General features: G+C 42.5%; 1 protein-coding gene across 3 annotated transcripts in view; it reads right to left on the bottom strand.

Moving 5' to 3' along the window:
* LOC147114980 (ATP-binding cassette sub-family C member 9-like) overlaps positions 1-19,993 on the bottom strand; it is a 332,333-nt gene that overhangs the window by 60,637 nt on the left and 251,703 nt on the right. For all 3 annotated transcript variants that reach the window (XM_085993156.1, XM_085993155.1, XM_085993157.1), the window contains 6 exons: positions 14,816-14,972; positions 11,662-11,767; positions 4,840-5,129; positions 4,559-4,673; positions 4,278-4,380; positions 3,426-3,614 (listed from right to left, as the gene is read on the bottom strand). In XM_085993156.1, coding sequence (XP_085849282.1) covers positions 3,426-3,614; positions 4,278-4,380; positions 4,559-4,673; positions 4,840-5,129; positions 11,662-11,767; positions 14,816-14,972 — 960 coding nt within the window. The remainder of the gene's footprint in view (positions 1-3,425; positions 3,615-4,277; positions 4,381-4,558; positions 4,674-4,839; positions 5,130-11,661; positions 11,768-14,815; positions 14,973-19,993) is intronic.

Raw genomic sequence — 19,993 nt, 5'->3', positions numbered from 1 at the left:
TCAAAAGGGGGCTGGATGAGTTCCTGAGAGTTGAGGATATCTCCAGTTATAAAAAGGTAGGTGCAGGGTAGTTGTATGCTCCCCTGATGGCTCTGAGTTTTTCTAGTGAGTAGTTGAGCCATACAGAGCCGAAAGGCCAGCCAAAGACAGCCAGCCACCACCTGCAACCAGAAGCCAATCAGCATTCAGCCACCAGAAGTTACCTATTTATAACCAGCAACCAGCTACTAGAAGCAACCCATCCACCAACAGCTGCTAGCAAGCCATAGCAAGCTAGCTTGCCATCACCAGCCAACCACCACCAGAAATTAGCAGAAGCCAGCCATCCACAAATAGTATTTAGCCAGCCAAACCTCAGCTAGCGAGCTGTGCACAAGGAGCCAGCAAACCAGCCTGCAGCCAGCCAAGCACCACCAGCTGCTAACCACCAGAAGCTACTAGATAACAGTCAGCCACCATTTCTCGGACAGCAACAGCTGCCCACTCTCAGGTTACAGGGGCAATGGGGCCAGAACCAGGGGAAGGGGCGAGCTGCTAGAGTCGGGGGGGGGGGGGGGTGGGGGGCGAGAGGGATAGAAACAGCGTGGTCAGAATTTTGAGTTGGAGTACAGTAGATGCTAATGCTGCCAGAATCCCACTCCTGCATAAAGAAAGAACTTGCATTTTTGAAGCACCTTTCATGACCTCAAGACATCCCAAAGGACTTTACAGCCAATTAGGTACTTTTGAAGGGTAGTCACTGCCATAATGTAAAGAAACACAGCAGTCAATTTGTACACAGCTGAAAAATTAGATAATGAATAATGTTATTGTGATGTTGGTTGAGGGGTAAATATTGGTCAGGACAGCAGAAGAATTCCCCTGCTCTTCTTCGAATGGTGCCATTGGATCGTTCACGTCCACCTAAGAGGGCATTCGAGGACTCACTTTAATGTCTCATCCAAAAGACAGGACTTCTGACAGTGCAGCACTCCCTCAGTACTGTACTGAAGTGGCAGCTTGGATAATATTGGGCCAGAACTTCGGGTCCCCACGGGGGAGTACGCGCTGGGTACTCATGCGTAGGCCCAACGAAAGTGCCGGTTTCGTGCATGCACTGCGCATGCGCGGGAAACCGGAACTTCCGTTCCCTTAAAGGAAGAGGTTCACAGGTCGAACACGTGCACCGGAGAGGCAGCGTGTACGCCTGGAACTTCCGGTTTTTTTGTAGGTTTCTCTGGGAGGGTAAGTCTCCAGGAGCTACGCTTATAAAAAGCAGCCGTAAGGCCTGCTTTTAACAAGGTAAGTGGTGAATTAAGTAAAATTAAAACATTTTTTCCACAGGTTTATTATTTTTAAATACTTTAAAGAAAGGTAAGTTTATTTTTAGCCCCGTTAGAAACTGTAATTAATTTTTTCAAAAATTTAAATTATTGTTTAAAATAGTTATTTTATGTAATTTATAGTTATTTTAAAAATGTGATTTTTTATTTTTATTTATTTGAAGTTTTAGTGATGTTTTGGGGCTGAATTGTATTCATAGATTTGACAGCTCTTCCTGTCAAATCTATGAATACAGAGTCACTGCTACCATTGGCTCTCCATGGCCCACGTGATCCCAGGGGATGCTTCGAACTAACTGCGTCCCTGGGATACGCAAGCACTGCGCGCCGGCAGTTGGAGGAGGCCCAGGATCGGAATCCCATGCGGGCCCACAGCACAACAGTCGGCGCGCTAGGTAAGTGCAGGTCGGAGGCTTGCACTCGTGGGAAGCCTCCGACCCGAATTTTTGGGCCAATGTGTTTAAGTCTCTGAAGTAGGATGAATTCAGGACCTTCTTGTTCAGAGACAATAGTGCTACCACAGAGCCAAGGCTGACAGCTAACTCAGAAAATAACTGTTAAAGGAGAGTCAACTAACTACACCAGTGCTGCTGCCTTTCCTACTCCCGATACTGGCAGCAAATGTTTGTCCCAGTCGAGAAAGTGACTGAGACAAGTGTATGCCGACATTTAAAGCAGCTAAAAAATGGGCATATACCAATTTTAAAGTGAGTAAATGCTATATACTCAGGCATTACCCTCGAGCACATTCCTGGCTAGAAGTAAGGGAGGGAGTGTGGGGAGAAATTCAGTGAAGGTTATCATGACTGATTGCAATCCAGTGATTCCTGCTGGAAAATGCATGAGTATGAGGTCAGAATCAGATATAAATGTGATGAGTTCTTCCAATGCATGATTGAATTGCCTGCCTACACTCATTGTCCAGGTTCACACTAAAGGCTAACTGGTATGTTTAGACCATATCCAGGGTGAATCACAATTTTCAGGACAGGAAGGAAAAAAATTTAGAGGTGAGCAAAAGGAAATGTTAAAAAAGAAAATTTTAATTGGAGTATCAGCAGTAGTGACAACTGTTTTAACATCAAAAGGTCAGCACAGTATTGCTATTTGTAGTTATTGCCATGCACAGTACTGTACTGATTTGGGTATTTTATTACTGTACTAGTACAGTAGAATGAGACTGCAGTCATCAAATTTCACAAAACAGATCGGAACAAGTGCAGACCACCAAATAACTAACTGATTTAGGACATTTCCACCATCTCATTCTTTCTCGTTACATCTGCAAGTTTCTTTGGAATGTCAGTCCAGCCTTAATTGATTATCAGTGCACCACTCAAGACAGTTTTTACTTTACAAAAAATATTAAAAACTACTTGTAGGTAAGGATCATTACAATCTTGTCTTTTTTACAACCTAAGATTAATTTTAATTTCAATCAAAATTAAACAGAACTGTTACTTTAAATCAGGCCAAAATGTCCAGCCATTGCTTATGGAAAATTCCTGAAATTCCTAAGAGTGTAAAAATGAACTGACCTGCATTTTAATTTTACAGGTGTGGGCAACAGGACCAAAAGAACATTTGTTAAATGTGATTTATTAACCTTATAAATGTCATGTTAGTTTTCCAACTACAGTATTATACATTACGGACTAACTTTAATTGGCATGATTTGTGTTGATGTTTACTGGCCAAAATATAGTTGTCTCATTTAGCAGCGCTAAGTGCAGGATCATGGCACTGAACATTGCCAACTCACTATAATGTACTTCAAAGATCCTGCGCCATACTAATGAAGGAATCAAAACATGGCTAATTTGTATTCAGTGGCATGAACTGCATTTAGAAAGCAGTGATGGCACAACACTAATTGAAGCAGGGCCCCATATTTCTACAAATATACAGCATTCAAATACACCTAAACAACAGATCTAAAACTATAGACATTATGCTTTTCAGAACCTGCACAAATGACTGCTGCCAGTTCCACTAAAGAAAAACAAATTTTTTTTTTTTTTTTTTTTTTTTTTTTAAAAAGTTAAAAAGTCTAAACACAAATATTGCCAATCACTCAGCGTAGGATACTTGCAAGAGACTTACCTGGCGGAAGCTCTGAAAAACATTTGAAGAAAATAGTAGAGAACAAGTAAGGGAATAACTGGAAGAAGGAAAAAAGGAGTCACGATAACATTGATCACAATGGCACTTAAACACATCAAAATGTGCCCCATAAGTCGCTCCAGGTTTGTGGGAATCTGATCATCTATGGTCTTGAAATCGGATGAAAACCTGGAAATAAACAAGGATTCAATGAATTTGCGCACAAATGTGTATTTAAATGTTTACTTAAACCAACAACAATCAAAAGGTTCACAGTGCACTTGATTTGCATTTTGCAGTAATCCAAAATGCTGCCCTAATTGCAAGGGATCTGTTTTCTCCACTGATTTCCATATTTAGAGCAGGTAATGAACAAGTTTTTTCTGCAAAAGAGAGCAGGTTACTTTACCAACTGCACTAGTAATTAGGCAATTCTTTTTACACGAATTGTGATCAAGCATTTATTCTGGGTACAAGAAGGACAGCTCTAAGCTTTGACACACACAGTCTGTTAAGATCACTGTGTATACCTCGAATATAAAAAATATATCAGCAAGCTCAAACCCCACCGAATATAAGTTTTGGAATGAAAAGACAGTCTTGAATTTTAAGTGCACTACCACATCATGTCCCTCCTTGGTAACAGCAATTATCCCAGGTTGCTTGTGGATATGTATCTGAAGTTCTGACATAGCCTACATTTCTGGTTAGTTATTCATACAACACCTCAGTCTCACTTTCCACTATAATTACAGCTTCCAAATGCCTGTGTCACACTACACCGTAATAATAAGAAAAGATGGTTATCTGGAAGTGAACTATATAATTAATGTAACTTTTCAAGATTCATACCTGTTTAGAATTCTTCCAACAGGTGTGGTTTCAAAGAATCTCAATGGAAGAGTTGTAATGTTTTGCAGCATGTTTGTGAAGAGATATTTTGAAGCACGGATACCTTCAATATAGCAAAAGAATAAGGAAATCACTATGAACGTTGAATGTACGGAGTTTACATTAGTTTAAGTAAAAACAATTCTAAAGGACAGCAAAAAGAATATACATACACTTTTGTTTAGTTAAATTACAATCGATACTTGTGTTAAGTTCAATTGTCAGTGCAAGAATACACAAACCTGAAATGACATGTGCAAGGGAACTGAACAAAGCACATAATATTCCTCCACAAGCCAGCCCAATGTATCCATAGAGGTAATGATTGAAAATGACACTTCCCACATCATTTTCATACTGAGGATATACAAGAAAAACAAAACAATAAAAGTGGTTAATTGGGTGGCTATGACTGTTTATTTAGTAACAAGTTTAAGTATTAACTCTGGTCTAACATTTAGTGGTAGAGCTAGGGTTACCAAAGAATTTTTGGAAAGAAGACAGAAAGCTTTTGATATTAGACCTGAGTTGTAGTTGTCTCTGAATGGTTCCCTGCAGATGACCACTCAGCTAGCCAGAAATCAACAGCTACTAGAAAGCTTTGTTTTGTTACCACTGCGAGAACTAAAAAAAACAAAAAGAAAAGGCCAATGGAGCGGGCATAAAGCCAGTAGATTTTTAGGGATATGGATCCTTCTTCTTTTTCCTCTTCTTGCATCAGTTTTCCACTCAAAGTATCATTGGGCTTTTTCTCCATTTTTGAAACATCATCTACCATTTCAGCATCGGATTCTTTATCTTCTTTATGGTCATCTAATAAAACATAATTTCACACATTTTTAACTTTTGGAGAAAAAAACAAGGTAAACACATATGCACACAATATGGAGATATTTGCTTTGTCTCTAGCAATTATGTTCTGTAACTAGCCATGTAATAGTTTGAGAGTTGATGGTTATAGTTTCCCATGGGAAAATACCTGGTCTCCACTTATTGCGTCCTCTTGATAGAAATTTTGTCACCTCCGGACTTGACTTTTCCAATGCCCTCTCCACCCTACGTAAACTCCAACTTGCCCACCACATCCTGCACAAAGTCCTTGTTCACCTATCACCCCAACTGACTTTCATTGGCTTCTCATCTTTTCGCACATTGGGGTAGATTTTCATCTTGCCACTCGGGCATAAAACTGGCATTGCGGAATGGTGACCCATTATAGAAACCGCCAGATTTTCAGTTCCCCCCCTTCCCTCCCAGGCAACAGCTCCGCCGCCAATGGGAACACATCGCAGACGAGGTCAATACCAGGAGTTTAGCGCCCAGGACAATGGCGAAAAAAGTTCAATGACCTTATTTGGTGGCCGAAAAATATTGGCTACTAAAATTCCTGGATCGCAGGTTTCAGGAGGTGGTCACCCCACAGCCAAATAGAGTTCAGAATAACAAGCAGGTGGCCACCCAGAAGAGTAGGAAGAGGCAGACAGTGCAAGAATTCTCTGAAAGTGTGGCACTCTCAAAACGATATTCAGCATTCAATACCGGTGAGGGTGATGACACCTCAAAATAATGCAGTCCAAGCCCGGCACCGTGAGACAAAGCACAACTGGGTAGAGCAAAGTATAGGAACGTAGTAGTAATTGGGAATTTGATAGTCAGGGGGACAGACAGAGAGTTCTGCTATGGTCGACATAAGACCCACATGGTACCCTGGGTAAGTGACATCATAGAGAGGGTGCAGAACATTCTCTAGGGGGAATGGGAAGAGGCAGAAGTCATGGTCCATATTGGAACCAACGACATAGGGATGAAGAGGGTTGAGATCCTGCAGTCAGAGTTTCAGGAGATAGGGAGAAAGTTAAAAAGCAGGATCTCAAAATAATAATCTCTGGATTACACCCAGTGCCACGTGTTAGTGAGTGTAGAAATAGGAGAATAAGGCAGGTTAATGCGTGGCTAGAGACATGGCGCAGGAGGGAGGGCTTCAGATTCCTGAGACATTGGGACCAACTCTGGCAGGAGGAACCTGTTCAAGATGGACGGGTTGCACCTGAACATAGCTGGAACCAATATCCACGTGGGCAGGTGAACTACTGCTGTAGGGGAGGCTTTAAATTAATTCAGCAGGGGTTTGGGCACCAAGATATAGCATTAAAATTAGAAAAAAGGTTCACAGAAGACTAGGAGAGACAGTTAGAGTTAGAAATAATACAGAATTAGGTGGGATCATGGAAAATTCAAAGGTTTGTAGTGCATGTGTGTAAATGCACGAAGCCCAAAAGATGGGTGCTGTGTGATCGAATTTCTAGGTCATAGGCCGTGATTTTGCTGATCTCGGCAGGTCTGTGGCGGGCGGCGTCGGTGGCAGGTCACGACCCCGCTGCTGGCTCCATCCTGCTGTGTAAAATGAATTTCCCTTGATGGGGCTTGTTATAGCCCGCCCAGCACATTTTCCGGCCAATTAGAGGAAGCGGGTTTGGTGATGTCATTTGATGACACATCATCAGCCGGTTTCCTTAAAGGGACCAAGTCCAAATTTATTTTGACATTTGTGCTGTCAATGTTCTGCAGCATTGAGGTGCTTATGGAGGGAGTCAGAGCATGCAGGGAGGTCCTCTTCCCTTCCCATGGGCGGAAGAGACCTCCCCAGCCTGGTTGCACATTGCAGAGGAGGGTACAAGCAGGGATGTGGTCAGGAGGACCTGGGTGCAGTACTGCAAGCATATCAATGATCTCAGTAGATCACGACATGTTAGTACAAAGCCACACTCAACCTCAACCTGCTGTGCCTCTCATCACATCCCCATTACTCTGCCTTCCCTACCCTACTTCTGCACATCCTTACTTGCAACAACTTACCTTGCACCTCCATGCAGCCCTCTCTCTATCTATATTATCACATCCCCATCTCACTAGCCACCCCCCACACTCACCCTTTTCCTAGTGCAATCATACCAACTAACAACACACAAGGGTAGGCACTTGGGTGTTTTATGCAATGTCCATGTAAAGTTTCTGTTAATGTGGTGTCAAACATTGAAATCTTTATTTTCAACCCTTTGCGTTCTTGGACAGATTTGCGCGCACGTTTGGAAGTGGCTTAGTGAGTTGCAGTGAATGGTGAGACATAACGGTATCCCCGCAATGGAGATGAGTGTGAAAGGAATGGCTTGGGCATTGTAGGGATGTTTTATGGTGTTGGTGTGGGGTGGTGCCAACCTAGCGCATCATGTGGCAGCCAGGGTGTACAGCATCAAGCGAAGTAAATCTGGCCATGGTGAGGCCATCCCTGGCCGCAATGTGATCGGGTGCTGATGCCCTGTGTCCTGTGCAGCATCAGGTGATTGTGGAGAAGGTTGGTATTGTTGTTGGTGCTGCTGGTGTGCCTGTTGGTGTTGGGGCTGATCATGGAGGGATTCAGAGGACCAAGATGAGATTTTTTCAAGGGCACCAATATTGCTGGAATAGATGGCAGCTGAAGTTGAGATGACAAGCAATCTGTCAATGATGAGAGAGGTAATGAGGTCAGACTGGATGGAGACTTGTGTAAAGACTTGCAGCATGGTGAATCTGTTGTGGAAATGCAGTGAGGAAGAGCTTGTGGATGAGGGAAGAAATCTCTGTAAAGGGGGAGCTTTTACTCGACATCTGAAGCTGTCAACTCATCAGCTGAATCAATGGCCACTGACCTCCCACCTCAGGCTCATAGGCAATGTCTAGCAACAGCGTGAAACCCGTGGGCGAACTGTCAAATTCAAAAGGCAAGTTTAAAACCATTGTTAAGTGGCTGTAAACAAGCCACTAATCATTTAAATTGGCTCCCCCACCGCTGCCCGTCAGGTCTGCTCAGCACTGGCAGACCCGACATCGGGAAAGGTAAGTGTGTGCGATTTGACAGTGGGTTCCCGACCCGCTGTCAATCAATTCACTTTTAACTGCTGACCCGCCACCGATCCGTCCACTGAGCACCGGCAAAATTCCAGCCATAGTATCTCTGTATCTACCCTATCTAAACCCAGATGGTGTTTGACTAAGGCTCCGTACAACTAAAGTATCCCTTCCTCATTTTTGTGTTCCAACCCCCTTGAGATAAAGGCCAACATTCCAATAGCTGTTTTGATTATTTTTTCGTACCTATGCACTAGCTTTTAGTGATCTCTGCACATGGACACCCAAATCCCTTTACTCTTCCACAGTTCCTAGTCTCTCACCATTAAGAAAATATTCCTATTTATTTTTCTCAGACCCAATGCGGATGACCTCACATTTCCCCACATTGAATTCCATCTGCCACAATCTTGCCCACTCACTTAGTCTGTCAATGCCCCTTTGCAACTTGCTGCTTCCATTCTCACAACTTGCTGTGCCTCCTAACTTAGTGTCATCTGCAAACTCAGATATATAACTCTCTATTCCTTCATCCAGGTCATTAATATATATGGTGAAAAGCTGAAGCCCCAGTACAGATTCCCGAGGAACACCACTTGTCACATCCTGCCAATCAGCGAACATTGCCTTTATCCCTACTCTGTCTCCTACCTCCTAACCAATTACTACCCAATGTCATAAGATTATCTCCAACTCCGTGTGCTTTCATTTTCACTAATAATCTCTTGTGGAATCATTGTGGATGGGGAAGAGGACAGTAGAGAGGACACCAGAATGTATTTTTCCCCAAACCAGGAAATTGATCAAAGGTGCCCACTGTAATACCATCGGCCTCAGAGGCTGCGACAATATGGAAAACTTCATTTACAACTCCAACCAGAAGCATTAGTTTGCTGGAAAGGTGCAGGATGGTAACACTGTCTAACATTACAATTTTCAAATGCATTTAATTAACAAAAATCAGAAAACAGGATTGTAGTTACAATTTACCTGAATGAGAGATCTTGCTCCAGGGCCGCATAGTGGTCATACAGAGTAATTGCAGTGAATCTTGAAAAGTCAGTTTACAGCAAAAAATTTACTTTGAAATGCAATGTTAAAGGCTTTCTTAAATTTGATTGAAATTAGCTATCAATGCGCATCTATGGACCTCACAGGTACTGCATAAAATTCTGTGAGCTATATACCTGTACTACTTCTAATATATAATACATATTTAAAAAATTGTCCTAGTCTTGGCAGATGTCCAATTATAATTTGCTGATAAGATCAAAACTCAAGGTGAATCTGGTGCTGGTAAGTAAAATACTTCAGCAATTTCCTCTGCCCTCAAGTAATAATTAAGTTGGAGCAGAGTGTATTTCTTGGAGATGTTTCTCCCATACAAATTAAAAAGCAGGTGCTACACAACCCAGGAGAAGATAAATTGGAAAATACCATCCTTTTCTAACAATGATTTATGTCAATAGAAGCTGTTAAAAATGGCTTAGGCAAAAGTGAATACCATCAGTAGACTAGTTTTCCAGACTGCTAATGAAATACTGCCACTGACTAATAATTTCAGCATTCAGTCACATTCACAATGAAGGCTTTGGCTATCACTAATGACAGACGTACTATCAAGTAACAGATGTGAAAAATATGAAGTTCACTTTTACTCTTGGATTTGATACAACATTGGGTGGAACTTTACAAGCCACAAAAGTAATACATACTAACAGATCTCCTGTGACGTCGCTCACAGTGATTCAGAAGTTTCATAAGTGGTATTATGCCAAGCTGTGTTATTAGGGATACTGATTTATCAGCATTGGGGGCCACCCCGAGATCTGGGGGCACTGTGGAAGGGTTTAGGATCTGAAGTCTGGGAACTCAGGATCTTGTAGCACTTTGAGGAAGGTGCCATGATCTAGGAGCACAAGAAAGCATAGCAGAGGTGGGTTCTTGCAACACTGGAAAGGGTTCTAAGTTTTGGGAGCATTTGGTGAGAAAGGTCCCAGGGTCTGGAAGTAGATAGTACTAGGAATGTGCTCTATGATTTTGAGTACGGAGAGTGAGTCAGGGAGTTACACGCTGGGGGGCAGCAGGTCTGGAAAGAAAGAGAGTCTGGCAGTATGAGGGAGTTGGTGGGATCTGGCAGTGTTGGAACAACAGGGTCTAATAGCCTTGTGGGTGGAGGGGGATCCAGGAGAATGGGACTCAAATTGACCGTGGTACCTTTCAGGCCACTTTCTGCCTTGGCGGCCAGTTCTTATCCTTATGTTCCTGAGTTAAGGCATCTAGCGTACTATTAGTAAGTTTGCTGACTTATATAGTTTTTAATAATCGGAAATTTTCATTAACAAAAAAAAACTTATATAAACTCAAAAAGTTCATCATTTACAGTTTCTCCATTTTTTATACATGAAAACTATCCTTAAGCCCCCAAAATGTTTCTGAAGAGAAAGGCTTTTTAAACTAGATTTTACCCAAAATAACGAAAGGAGTGGTTTGCCATAATTGATATGGACAGCAGCCAATCGGGAGGAACACAATCATTCAAACTTATGTTTCATTTGGAAAAACAATTACATTCTCAGTAATCAATTTTTGTTTTGCTTTCTAACTGCCAAGGAAATCAGAGTTGCTGCTAATCGTATGTATTGTCTAAGTGTCATAACAGAAAAAGGAACAGCTGTTAATATTTTAAATGAGAGACTGGACCACAATAAAGCTTTAAGAACTCAGTGTCCAGTTTGTTTCAAAGTGTTTTGGAAAAAGCAAAGACATTTTCAAATGTCTCTCAAGATTGGGCAACAAACTCTACTTCAACTCACGCTGATTCATGTTGCCATAGGGATTTCTCATTATAAATGTTGGCATATAAAATGTTACTCAAAAATTACAACACAGGAATTAAGAGAAATGTGTACTGGAAATGAGCATCAGATGCAAGACTTTTAATACAGATATGTTACATAGAAACATAGAAGATAGGAGCAGGAGTAGGCCATTCGGCCCCTCGAGCCTGCTCCGCCATTCAATGAGATCATGGCTGATCATCCAAATTCAGTACCCTGGCCCTGCCTTCTCCCCATATCCCTTGATCCCTTTGTTATTAGTACAGAAGGTCCATATTGTCAGGCTCTCCAATATTGCATTATTTAAGCACTTATTTGATCAGAAAAATTCTGTGCAGATAACAATTTTTAAATGGAAATGTCTAATTTTTTTTTCTTCAATTTATTAGTAATCCAATAAGCAAGACCCACAAAGGTTAAAACATAGTAATTCTAGAGTAGATGTGGATTTATTAGAAATGGGGAGACATATTGCACAGTAGAGTTAAGTGTGTACAGCTCAAATTTCCATATTAGTACAGTTCTCCATAGCTCAGACCTTTTGTAGTATATATTCTTGGCCATTCTTTTACCTTTGAAAGAACAATGGTATTTAATGCATTTTATGCTAAGAGACAAACCTTTCATAGTCAGGCTTTTCCAAGCTTTTACCAGATTTGGATTTTGTTTTGAGATGTCCTGGTAGGTACCTTGGGTTTCAATCTTCCCATCCTGCATAGCAATTATCTAAAAACAAGTGGATCACATATAGAAGATTGCACATTTAAATATGTACATATTGCAGCTAATATGTTTTATTTAGACTAAATTTTTTGTTGTACAGAATTTAGATTACAAACATTTTTTTAAAATACTAAAAGGAGAAGGAGCACCTGGAAAAAGAAATACATTTTAAAGTTACAAAGTATTTACAGCACAGAAACAGGCCATTTGGCCGAACAGGGACATGTCGGTGTTTATGCTCCACACGAGCCTCCTCCCACTCTCTTTATCTAACCCCATCAATATATCCTTCTATTCCTTTTTCTTTCATGTGCTTATCTAGCTTCCCCTTAAATGCATCTATGCTATTTGCCTCAACAATTCCTTGTGGTACATAAGGTACAACATTTTTCTCTCCGATGTGTACATGTGTGACACCACACAATCACTTTAATACATGAGATATCTAGGTCATTTTCAGCCTCCTCTGGAGGGGGAATCCAGAACAAGGGGGCACAGTCGTAAAACTAGAGCTAGGCCATTCAGGAGTGAAATAAGGAAGCAAGTTTTAGAAACATAAAAAAGAAACAACGAAAAATAGGAGCAGGAGTAGACCTTTCGGCCCTTTGAGCCTGCTCCGCCATTCAATATGATCATGGCTGATCCTCTATCTCAATACCATATTCCCGCTCTCTCCCCATACCCCTTGGTGCCTTTTGTGTCTAGAAATCTACCTATCTCCTTCTTAATTTCACGCAAAGGGTATTGGAAATCTGGAACTCGCTGCCCCAAAAGTCTGTTGATGCTGGGTCAATTGAATTTTTCCACGACTGGGATTGATAGATTTTTGTTAGGTAAAGGTACTAAGGGATATGGAACAAAGGTGGGTAAATGGAGTTGAGGTACAATCAGCCATGATCTAATTGAATGGAGGAACAGGCTCGAGGGGCTGAATAGCCTATTCGTGTTCCTATGTAACTTAAAGGCACGTTATAGATAGTCGTGGAAAGTACAGACACTAAACGAGGAAAGGACAGATTAGATGGGGTGACTTAAACCTTGGTCAAGAGATAAGTTTTCAGAATGTTTTTAAAGGAGGGAGGAGAGATTTAAGGAGGGAATTCTAGACAGTATGACCAAGGCAGCTGAATGCTCTGCAACCAATGGAGGGATGATGTGAGGGAGGACTGCACAAAAGTCTGGAGTCAGAGGAATGGAGACTTCAGGAGATTGCAGAGGGAGGATTTAAGATTTAAAGACAAGGATGAGGATTTTGAGTTTGATATTTTGGGGAACAGGGAGTCCATTCTTAGTATAAGAAGGATGTGGTGATGGGTGAACGGGACTTAGTGCATGATAGGATATGTGTGGCAGCGATTTGGACAAGTTGTAGTTTATGGAAAGTGAAGGATGGGAGGCCAGTGAGGAAATAGTTTGAGTGGTAAAGTCTGGAAGTGACAAAGACATATATGAGGCGTTCATCAGAGGGGCAGAGGTGGGAAATGTCATGGAGGTGAAAGTAATTGGTCTTTGTGATGGATATAAAAATGGAGTCCGAAAGTCACCTGCACGTTGAAGAAAACATCAAGGTTGTGAACAGTCCCAGTTAAGCCCGAGACAGTTGCCAGAGAGGAGGATGGAATCAGTAACAAGGGAGTGAAGTTTGTGCCAGAGGCCAATGACAATGGCTTTGATCTTCCCAATGTTGAGCAAGTTATCATTCATCATGGATGTTGAACAAGCTGTCTGATAGCAGAGAAGCAATTGAGAGAGTAGCAGAATTAATAGATAACTGCTTGTCATCAGCATACAGGTGAAAGCTGACACCTAGAAATGATGTTATCAAGGGCAGCAAATAAATGAGGAAGAGGAATCAGCCAAGAAAGAGAGAGGGTTAGGGCTGTTGAAGTAAAGATCAAAATCACTGAGGATGAGGAGTCATTTACTGCAAAGTGCTGAGGGAAGAGAGAATAGAGGACAACTTAAAGAAACAGTTGGGTGGATATTTGGTATAGAAATATTCACCCAGCCAAAGGGTTGCTCTTTCCTTTAATATGGGATGAGTTGCAGAATTATGCCCATATTTAGTAATAATTATGCTAATACTGTCAGCACAAAGGCACAGCACACCAGTATATTAGAGCAATATGCTATGGAGCAGGAGGGTGGGAATTCATGAGCTTGGGACTTGAGAAAGTACTGAGCAGAAATTAGACAGGGAGAAATGGTGAAGGAGAGAGAAGGTGAATCAATCACCACAGCACTGATGGAATTTATTCATTGAATGCTTCTTACAAAAACACCATGAGGGAAAAATTCAGTATCGCCCCGTTTGGGGCACCATTATCGGCCGTGCGCAAAGTTTAGCGCCTGGTGCTAATTATCGCCTCCGACAGCAAACTTGGCTTTTATCGTCCCTGGAGGTGATTGGAGCGCTAAATCAGGCGCTTCACACCTGTCTTAAGGTGCAAAGGCCGAGGAGCGAGGCGCTACCTCAGAGCGCTGGCGAAGCAAGGAAGGGCAAATCAAAATAAACCTGCAAAGTGCTGCTCAGTACTCAAAACTCCTTCACAGCATTGAATCTCTCCAGAAGTCTCTCTCTCTCTCTCAGGATGCGTGGTGCAAAAATGTCACTGACAAAAAAAGGCAGGAAGCGGTCGCTTTTAAATAGCGCTCCCCAGTCCCTTTCTGACAGCATAACGCTCCCCTCAACCTGTCGTTGCTAGCGGCAGGCGGTAAGGCAGGGGGCGCCACTCAATATCCGGTCCGGGGCACTAACGGGGCGTTGCGCACTCGACTGACGTCACAATCTGCCGGCGCAGGAGGTCGTGGTGGTAATGTTTAGCGCCGCCGCAAAATCTCTAGTTAATTTTGCGAGCGGCGCAAACATCGCCGCGCCCGGGCGCTAGTTGCTTTGCGCCCCATTAGCGCCCTCTTAAGGCGCTAACGGGAGGCGCAAACAACTGAATTTTCTCCCCATGTTCTTCCCACAGGAATCAAAGAAGTCATCTAGAAAGTATGTTGATGTCTTAAAGGGAAACTCCAGTAATTTAATCAAAATATCTTACGTACATAGTCAGCTTCCTCAATATATTCCAGTTTGTGTGTTACAATGATGGTTGTTCGGTTTTCCTTCTTTAAAATCCCCATGATCCCTTGGTGGAAGACATGGCTTCCCACATGTACATCCAGGGCTGATAAAGGATCATCCAGAATTACAACAGAGCACCTAAATAAGATAAAAGGCAGAATAATTCAATAAGTGTGTTTTACAGGCACGGTCAGACATTTAAAGTTCCAAAGCTTTCAACGTAATTCAATAATCCAAAGAAAAGGGTCATCAAACAATTTTGACCATTTCACCCTTAGAATCAAAGAAGTTGTTCAGAAAGTATGCTCAAATTTTAAAGGAAATCTTAAGCAATATTAGCAAAATATCTTGTCTGATTTAAAAAAAAATTTGTACATGGGATGTGGGCGTCACTGGCAAGGCCAGCATTTATTACCCATCCCTAATTGCCCTCAAGGTGTTAGTGAGCCTCCTTCTTGAATCGCTGCAGTCTGTGGGGTGAAGGTACTCCCACAGTGTTGTTAGGGAGGGAGTTCCAGGATTTTGACCCAACGCCAATGAAGGAATGGCAATATATTTCCAAGTCAGGATGGAGAAGTTGTTGGATGTGATGGTGTTCCCATGCGCCTGCTGCCCTTGTCCTTCTAGGTGGTAGAGGTCGCAGGTTTGGGAGTTGCTGTCGAAGAAGCCTTGGCGAGTTGCTGCAGTGCATCTTGTAGATGGTATACACTGCAGCCACAGTGTGCCAGTGGTGGAGGGAGTGAATGTTTAAAGAAAACAGAAATAACTTCCCAGAAATGCGAGGGAACCAAGGGTCTGGTGAAAAGGAGGAATTAAAGGAAATTAGTATTAGTAAAAAAATAGTGCTGGAGAAATTAATTGGACTGAAAGCTGATAAATCCCCAGGGCCTGATAATCTGCATCCCAGAGTACTAAAAGAGGTAGCCATGGAAATAGTGGATGCATTGGTTGTCATCTTCCAAAATTATATAGATTATGGAACAGTTCCGGCAGATTGGAGGGTGGCAAATATTACCCCCATTATTTAAAAAAGGGAGAGAGATAACCGGGAACTAGAGACCGGTTAGCCTAACATCAGTAGTAGGGAAAGTGCTAGAGTCTATTAAAGGATGTGATAACAGGACACTTAGAAAATATCAACGGGATTAGACAAAGTCAACATGGATTTATGAAAGAGAAATCGTGTTTAACAAACTTACTGGAGTTTTTTGAGGATGTAACTGGTAGGATAAGGGAGAACCAGTGGATGTGGTGTATTTGGATTTTCAGAAGGCCTTTGATAAAGTCCCACATAAGAGGTTAATGTGCAAAATTAAAGCACATGGGATTGGAGGCAATATACTGGCATGGATTGAAAATTGGTTAACTGACAGGAAAGAGAGAGTAGGAATAAATGGGTCTTTTTCGGGGTGGCAGGCGGTAACTAGTGGGGTACCGTAGGGATCAGTGCTTGGGCCCCAGCTATTCACAATATATATCAATGATTTGGATGAGGGAACCAAATGTAATATTTCCAAGTTTGCCGACGACACAAAACTAGGTGGGATCGTGAGTTGTGAGGAGGATGCAAAGAGGCTTTAAGGCGATTTAGACAAGTTGAGTAAGTGGGCAAATACATGGCAGATGCAGTATAACGTGGATAAATGTGAAGTTATCCACTTCGATAGGAAAAACAGAAAGGTAGGGTATTATTTAAATGGTGCTAGATTGGGAAATGCTGATGTACAAAGGGACCTTGGTGTCCTTGTACACCAGTCACTGAAAGCAAACATGCAGGTGCAGCAAGCAGTTAGGAAGGAAAATGGTATGTTGGCCTTCATTGCAAGAGGATTTGAGTACAGGAGCAAGGGCCTTGGTGAGACCACACCTGGCGTACCGTGTGCAGTTTTGCTCTCCTTACCTAAGAAAGGATATACTTGCCATAGAGGGAGTGCAGCGAAGGTTCACCAGATTGATTCCTGGGATGGCAGGACTGTCGTATGAGGAGAGATTGGGTCGACTAGGCCTGTATTCACTAGAGTTTAGAGGAATGAGAGGGGATCTCATTGAAACATATAAAATTCTGACAGGGCTAGACAGACTGGATGCAGGGAGGATGTTTCCCCTGGCTGGGGGGGGTCTAGAACAAGGGGTCACAGTCTCAGGATACGGGGTAGGACATTTAGGACTGAGGTGAGGAGAAATTTCTTCACTCAGAGGATGGTGAACCTGTGGCATTCTCTACCACAGAAGGCTGTGGAGGCCAAGTCACTGAATATATTTAAGGAGATAGATAGATTTCTAGACACAAAAGGGATCAAGGGGTATGGGGAGAGAGCAGGAATATGGTGTTGAGGTGGAGGATCAGCCATGATCATATTGAATGGCGGAGCAGACTCGAAGGGCCAAATGGCCTACTCCTGCTCCTATTTTTCTATGTTTCTATGTTAAGGTGGTGGATGGGATGTCAATCAAAATGGGCTGTTTTGTCCTGGATGGTGTCGAGCTTCTTGAGTGTTTCTGGAGCTGCACTCATCCAGGCAAGTGGAGAGTATTCCATCACACTCCTGACTTGTAGATGGTGGAAAGACTTTGGGGAGTCAGGAGGTGAGACATTCGCTGCAGAATACCCAGCCTCTGACCAGCTCTTGTAGCCACAGTATTTATGTGGCTGGTCCAGTTAAGTTTCTGGTCAATGGTGACCTCCAGGATGTTGACAGTGGGGGATTCGGCAATGGTAATGCCGTTGAATGTCAAGGGGCGTGGTTAGACTCTCTCTTGTTGGAGATAGTCATTGCCTGGCACTTGTGTGGCGCGAATGTTACTTACCACTTATCAGCCCAAACCTGAATGTTGTCCAGGTCTTGCTGCATGCGGGCACAGACTGCTTCATTATCTGAGGAATTGCGAATGGAACTGAACACTCTGCAATCATCAGCAAACGTCCCCACTTATAACCTTATGATGGAGGGAGGGTCATTAATGAAGCAGCTGAAGATGGTTCAGCCTAGGACACTACCCTGAGGAACTCCTGCAGAATGTCCTGGGGCGGAGTTGATTAGACCCCAACAACCACAACCATCTTCCTTTGTGCTAGGTATGACTCCAGCCAGTGGAGAGTTTTCCCCGATTCCCACTGACTTCAATTTTACTAGGGCTCTTTGATGCTACACTCGGTCAAATGTTGCCTTGATTTCAAGGGCAGTCACTCTCAGCTCAGCTCTGGAATTCAGCTCTTTTGTCCATGTTTGGACTAAGGTTGTAATGAGGTCTGGAGCCGAATGGTGTTGGCGGAACCCAACAGAGCATCAGTGAGCAGGTTATTGGTGAATAAGTGTCGCTTAATCGCACTGTCGACAACCCCTTCCATCACTTTGCTGATGATTGAGAGTAGACTGATGAGGCAGTAATTGGTCAGATTGGATTTGTCCTGCTTTTTGAGAACAGGACGTACCTGGGCAATTTTCCACATTGTTGGGTAGATGCCAGTGTTGTAGCTGTACTGGAAGAGCTTGACTAGAGGTGCGGCTAGTTCTGGAGCACAAGTCTTCACCACGACAGCCGGGATGTTGTCGGGGCCCATAGCCTTTGCTGCACTTAGCCGTTTCTTGATATCACGTGGAGTGAATCAAATTGGCTGAAGACTGGCTTCTGTGATGGTGGGGACCTCAAGAGGATTGCCAATCATGGTTACATCTTCCATTATAGTGACCCCAAAGTAAAACATTAAAATTGTACTTAGAGGGGACAGTTTTTACCAAGATATTTGGTAGGTTGATGATTGGCTGGTTATTATTGTGGGAAATATTCATTAAGTTTTGTATTCTCCTGTATTAGCCAGTAAAATAAATTCTCATATGAAACATGGTACATAAGTTGGAGCTGAACGCCCATCACGTCTGTCATGGCCACACTTACCATGAGAAAAATGGCAAATTGAATGCGGCAAAGCATAATAAATCTTTCGATACAAAACATTTTCACCTTTCTGTAGCTTTGCAAAACACCTATCACAGATACTGATTGGAGTCTGCATATCCGATTCTTCACTTTTGCGTGTTGTTCTCTTACCCCCCCCACTTTCTTTCTTTTATAAAGAGGCTTACTCCTCCAGTTCTGATGGAGGCTCTACCCTGTCTTTTCTCTATACAGATGTTAATGACCTGCTGTGTATTTCCAGCATTTTCTGCTTTATACTAAATTATTGCTGTATTTCTATACAATATAAAGAAACCCACACTCCATACTGTGCTCCAATACATAATGCCCTATGGAATTGAAACAATACTAAGAAACTATAAATATTTCCCTTTTGAAGTTCAATTCCTCTGTTACAGTTTTGTATTATCCTATACATAATTGCTACATAAAGAGAATAGCAGTCCTGAAACAGCATTGAACATGTAGTGTAAATATGACTATTTTATCTAGTTCAATGAAATCTTCTCTAATTGACTTCATAATAGTCACTGCACTTTATAAAGTAACTCTAGAATCCTAGAATGATATAGCACGGAAGGAGGCCATTCAGCCCATCGTGCCTGTGACGGCTCTCTGAAAGAGTTATCCAATTAGTCCCACTCCCCTGCTCTTTACCCATAGCCTTGCAAATGTTTCATTTTCCATTACATATCCAATTCCCTTTGGAAAGTTATTTCCACCATCCTTTCAGGCAGTGCATTCCAGATCATAACAACTCAATACAAAGAAAAAAAAATTCCTTATCTCCTCTCTGGTTCTTTTGCCACTCATCTTAAATCTGTGTTCTCTGGTTCCCTTCTGCCACTGGAAACAGTTTCTCTCAATCTACTCTATCAAAACCCTTCATAATTTTGAACACCTCTATTAAATCGCCCTTAACCTTCTCTGCTCTAAAGAGAACTTTTAATACTTTGCGTGAAGTGCTATGAGGCATTTTGTTGCAAAGGCACCATAAAAATGCAAGTGTCATCATTACTTTTAATGGTCATAGGAATCGTTAGTCGAAAAAACCAAGGTTTACCTTCTACCATCCTGGTAGTCGCATGATACAACAATAATGGAGTTATTGGCCCGTATTTTCCGATCGCAGGCCTCCCGCGGGCGGAGGCCTGCGATCTGGAAAAATCTGCGCCCTTACCCGAGGGCTCCCGGGAGGTGCACAGTTCTGATGCTGGGCCTCTCCAAACTGCCGGTGTGCA

This window comes from Somniosus microcephalus, chromosome 7 (assembly GCF_052327205.1).
Source record: "Somniosus microcephalus isolate GS21.2 chromosome 7, FLI_Smic_1.0, whole genome shotgun sequence".
NCBI lineage: Eukaryota > Metazoa > Chordata > Chondrichthyes > Squaliformes > Somniosidae > Somniosus > Somniosus microcephalus.
Note: the sequence above shows the minus strand (reverse complement) of the source record. Positions and strands in the feature narration are given on the sequence as shown.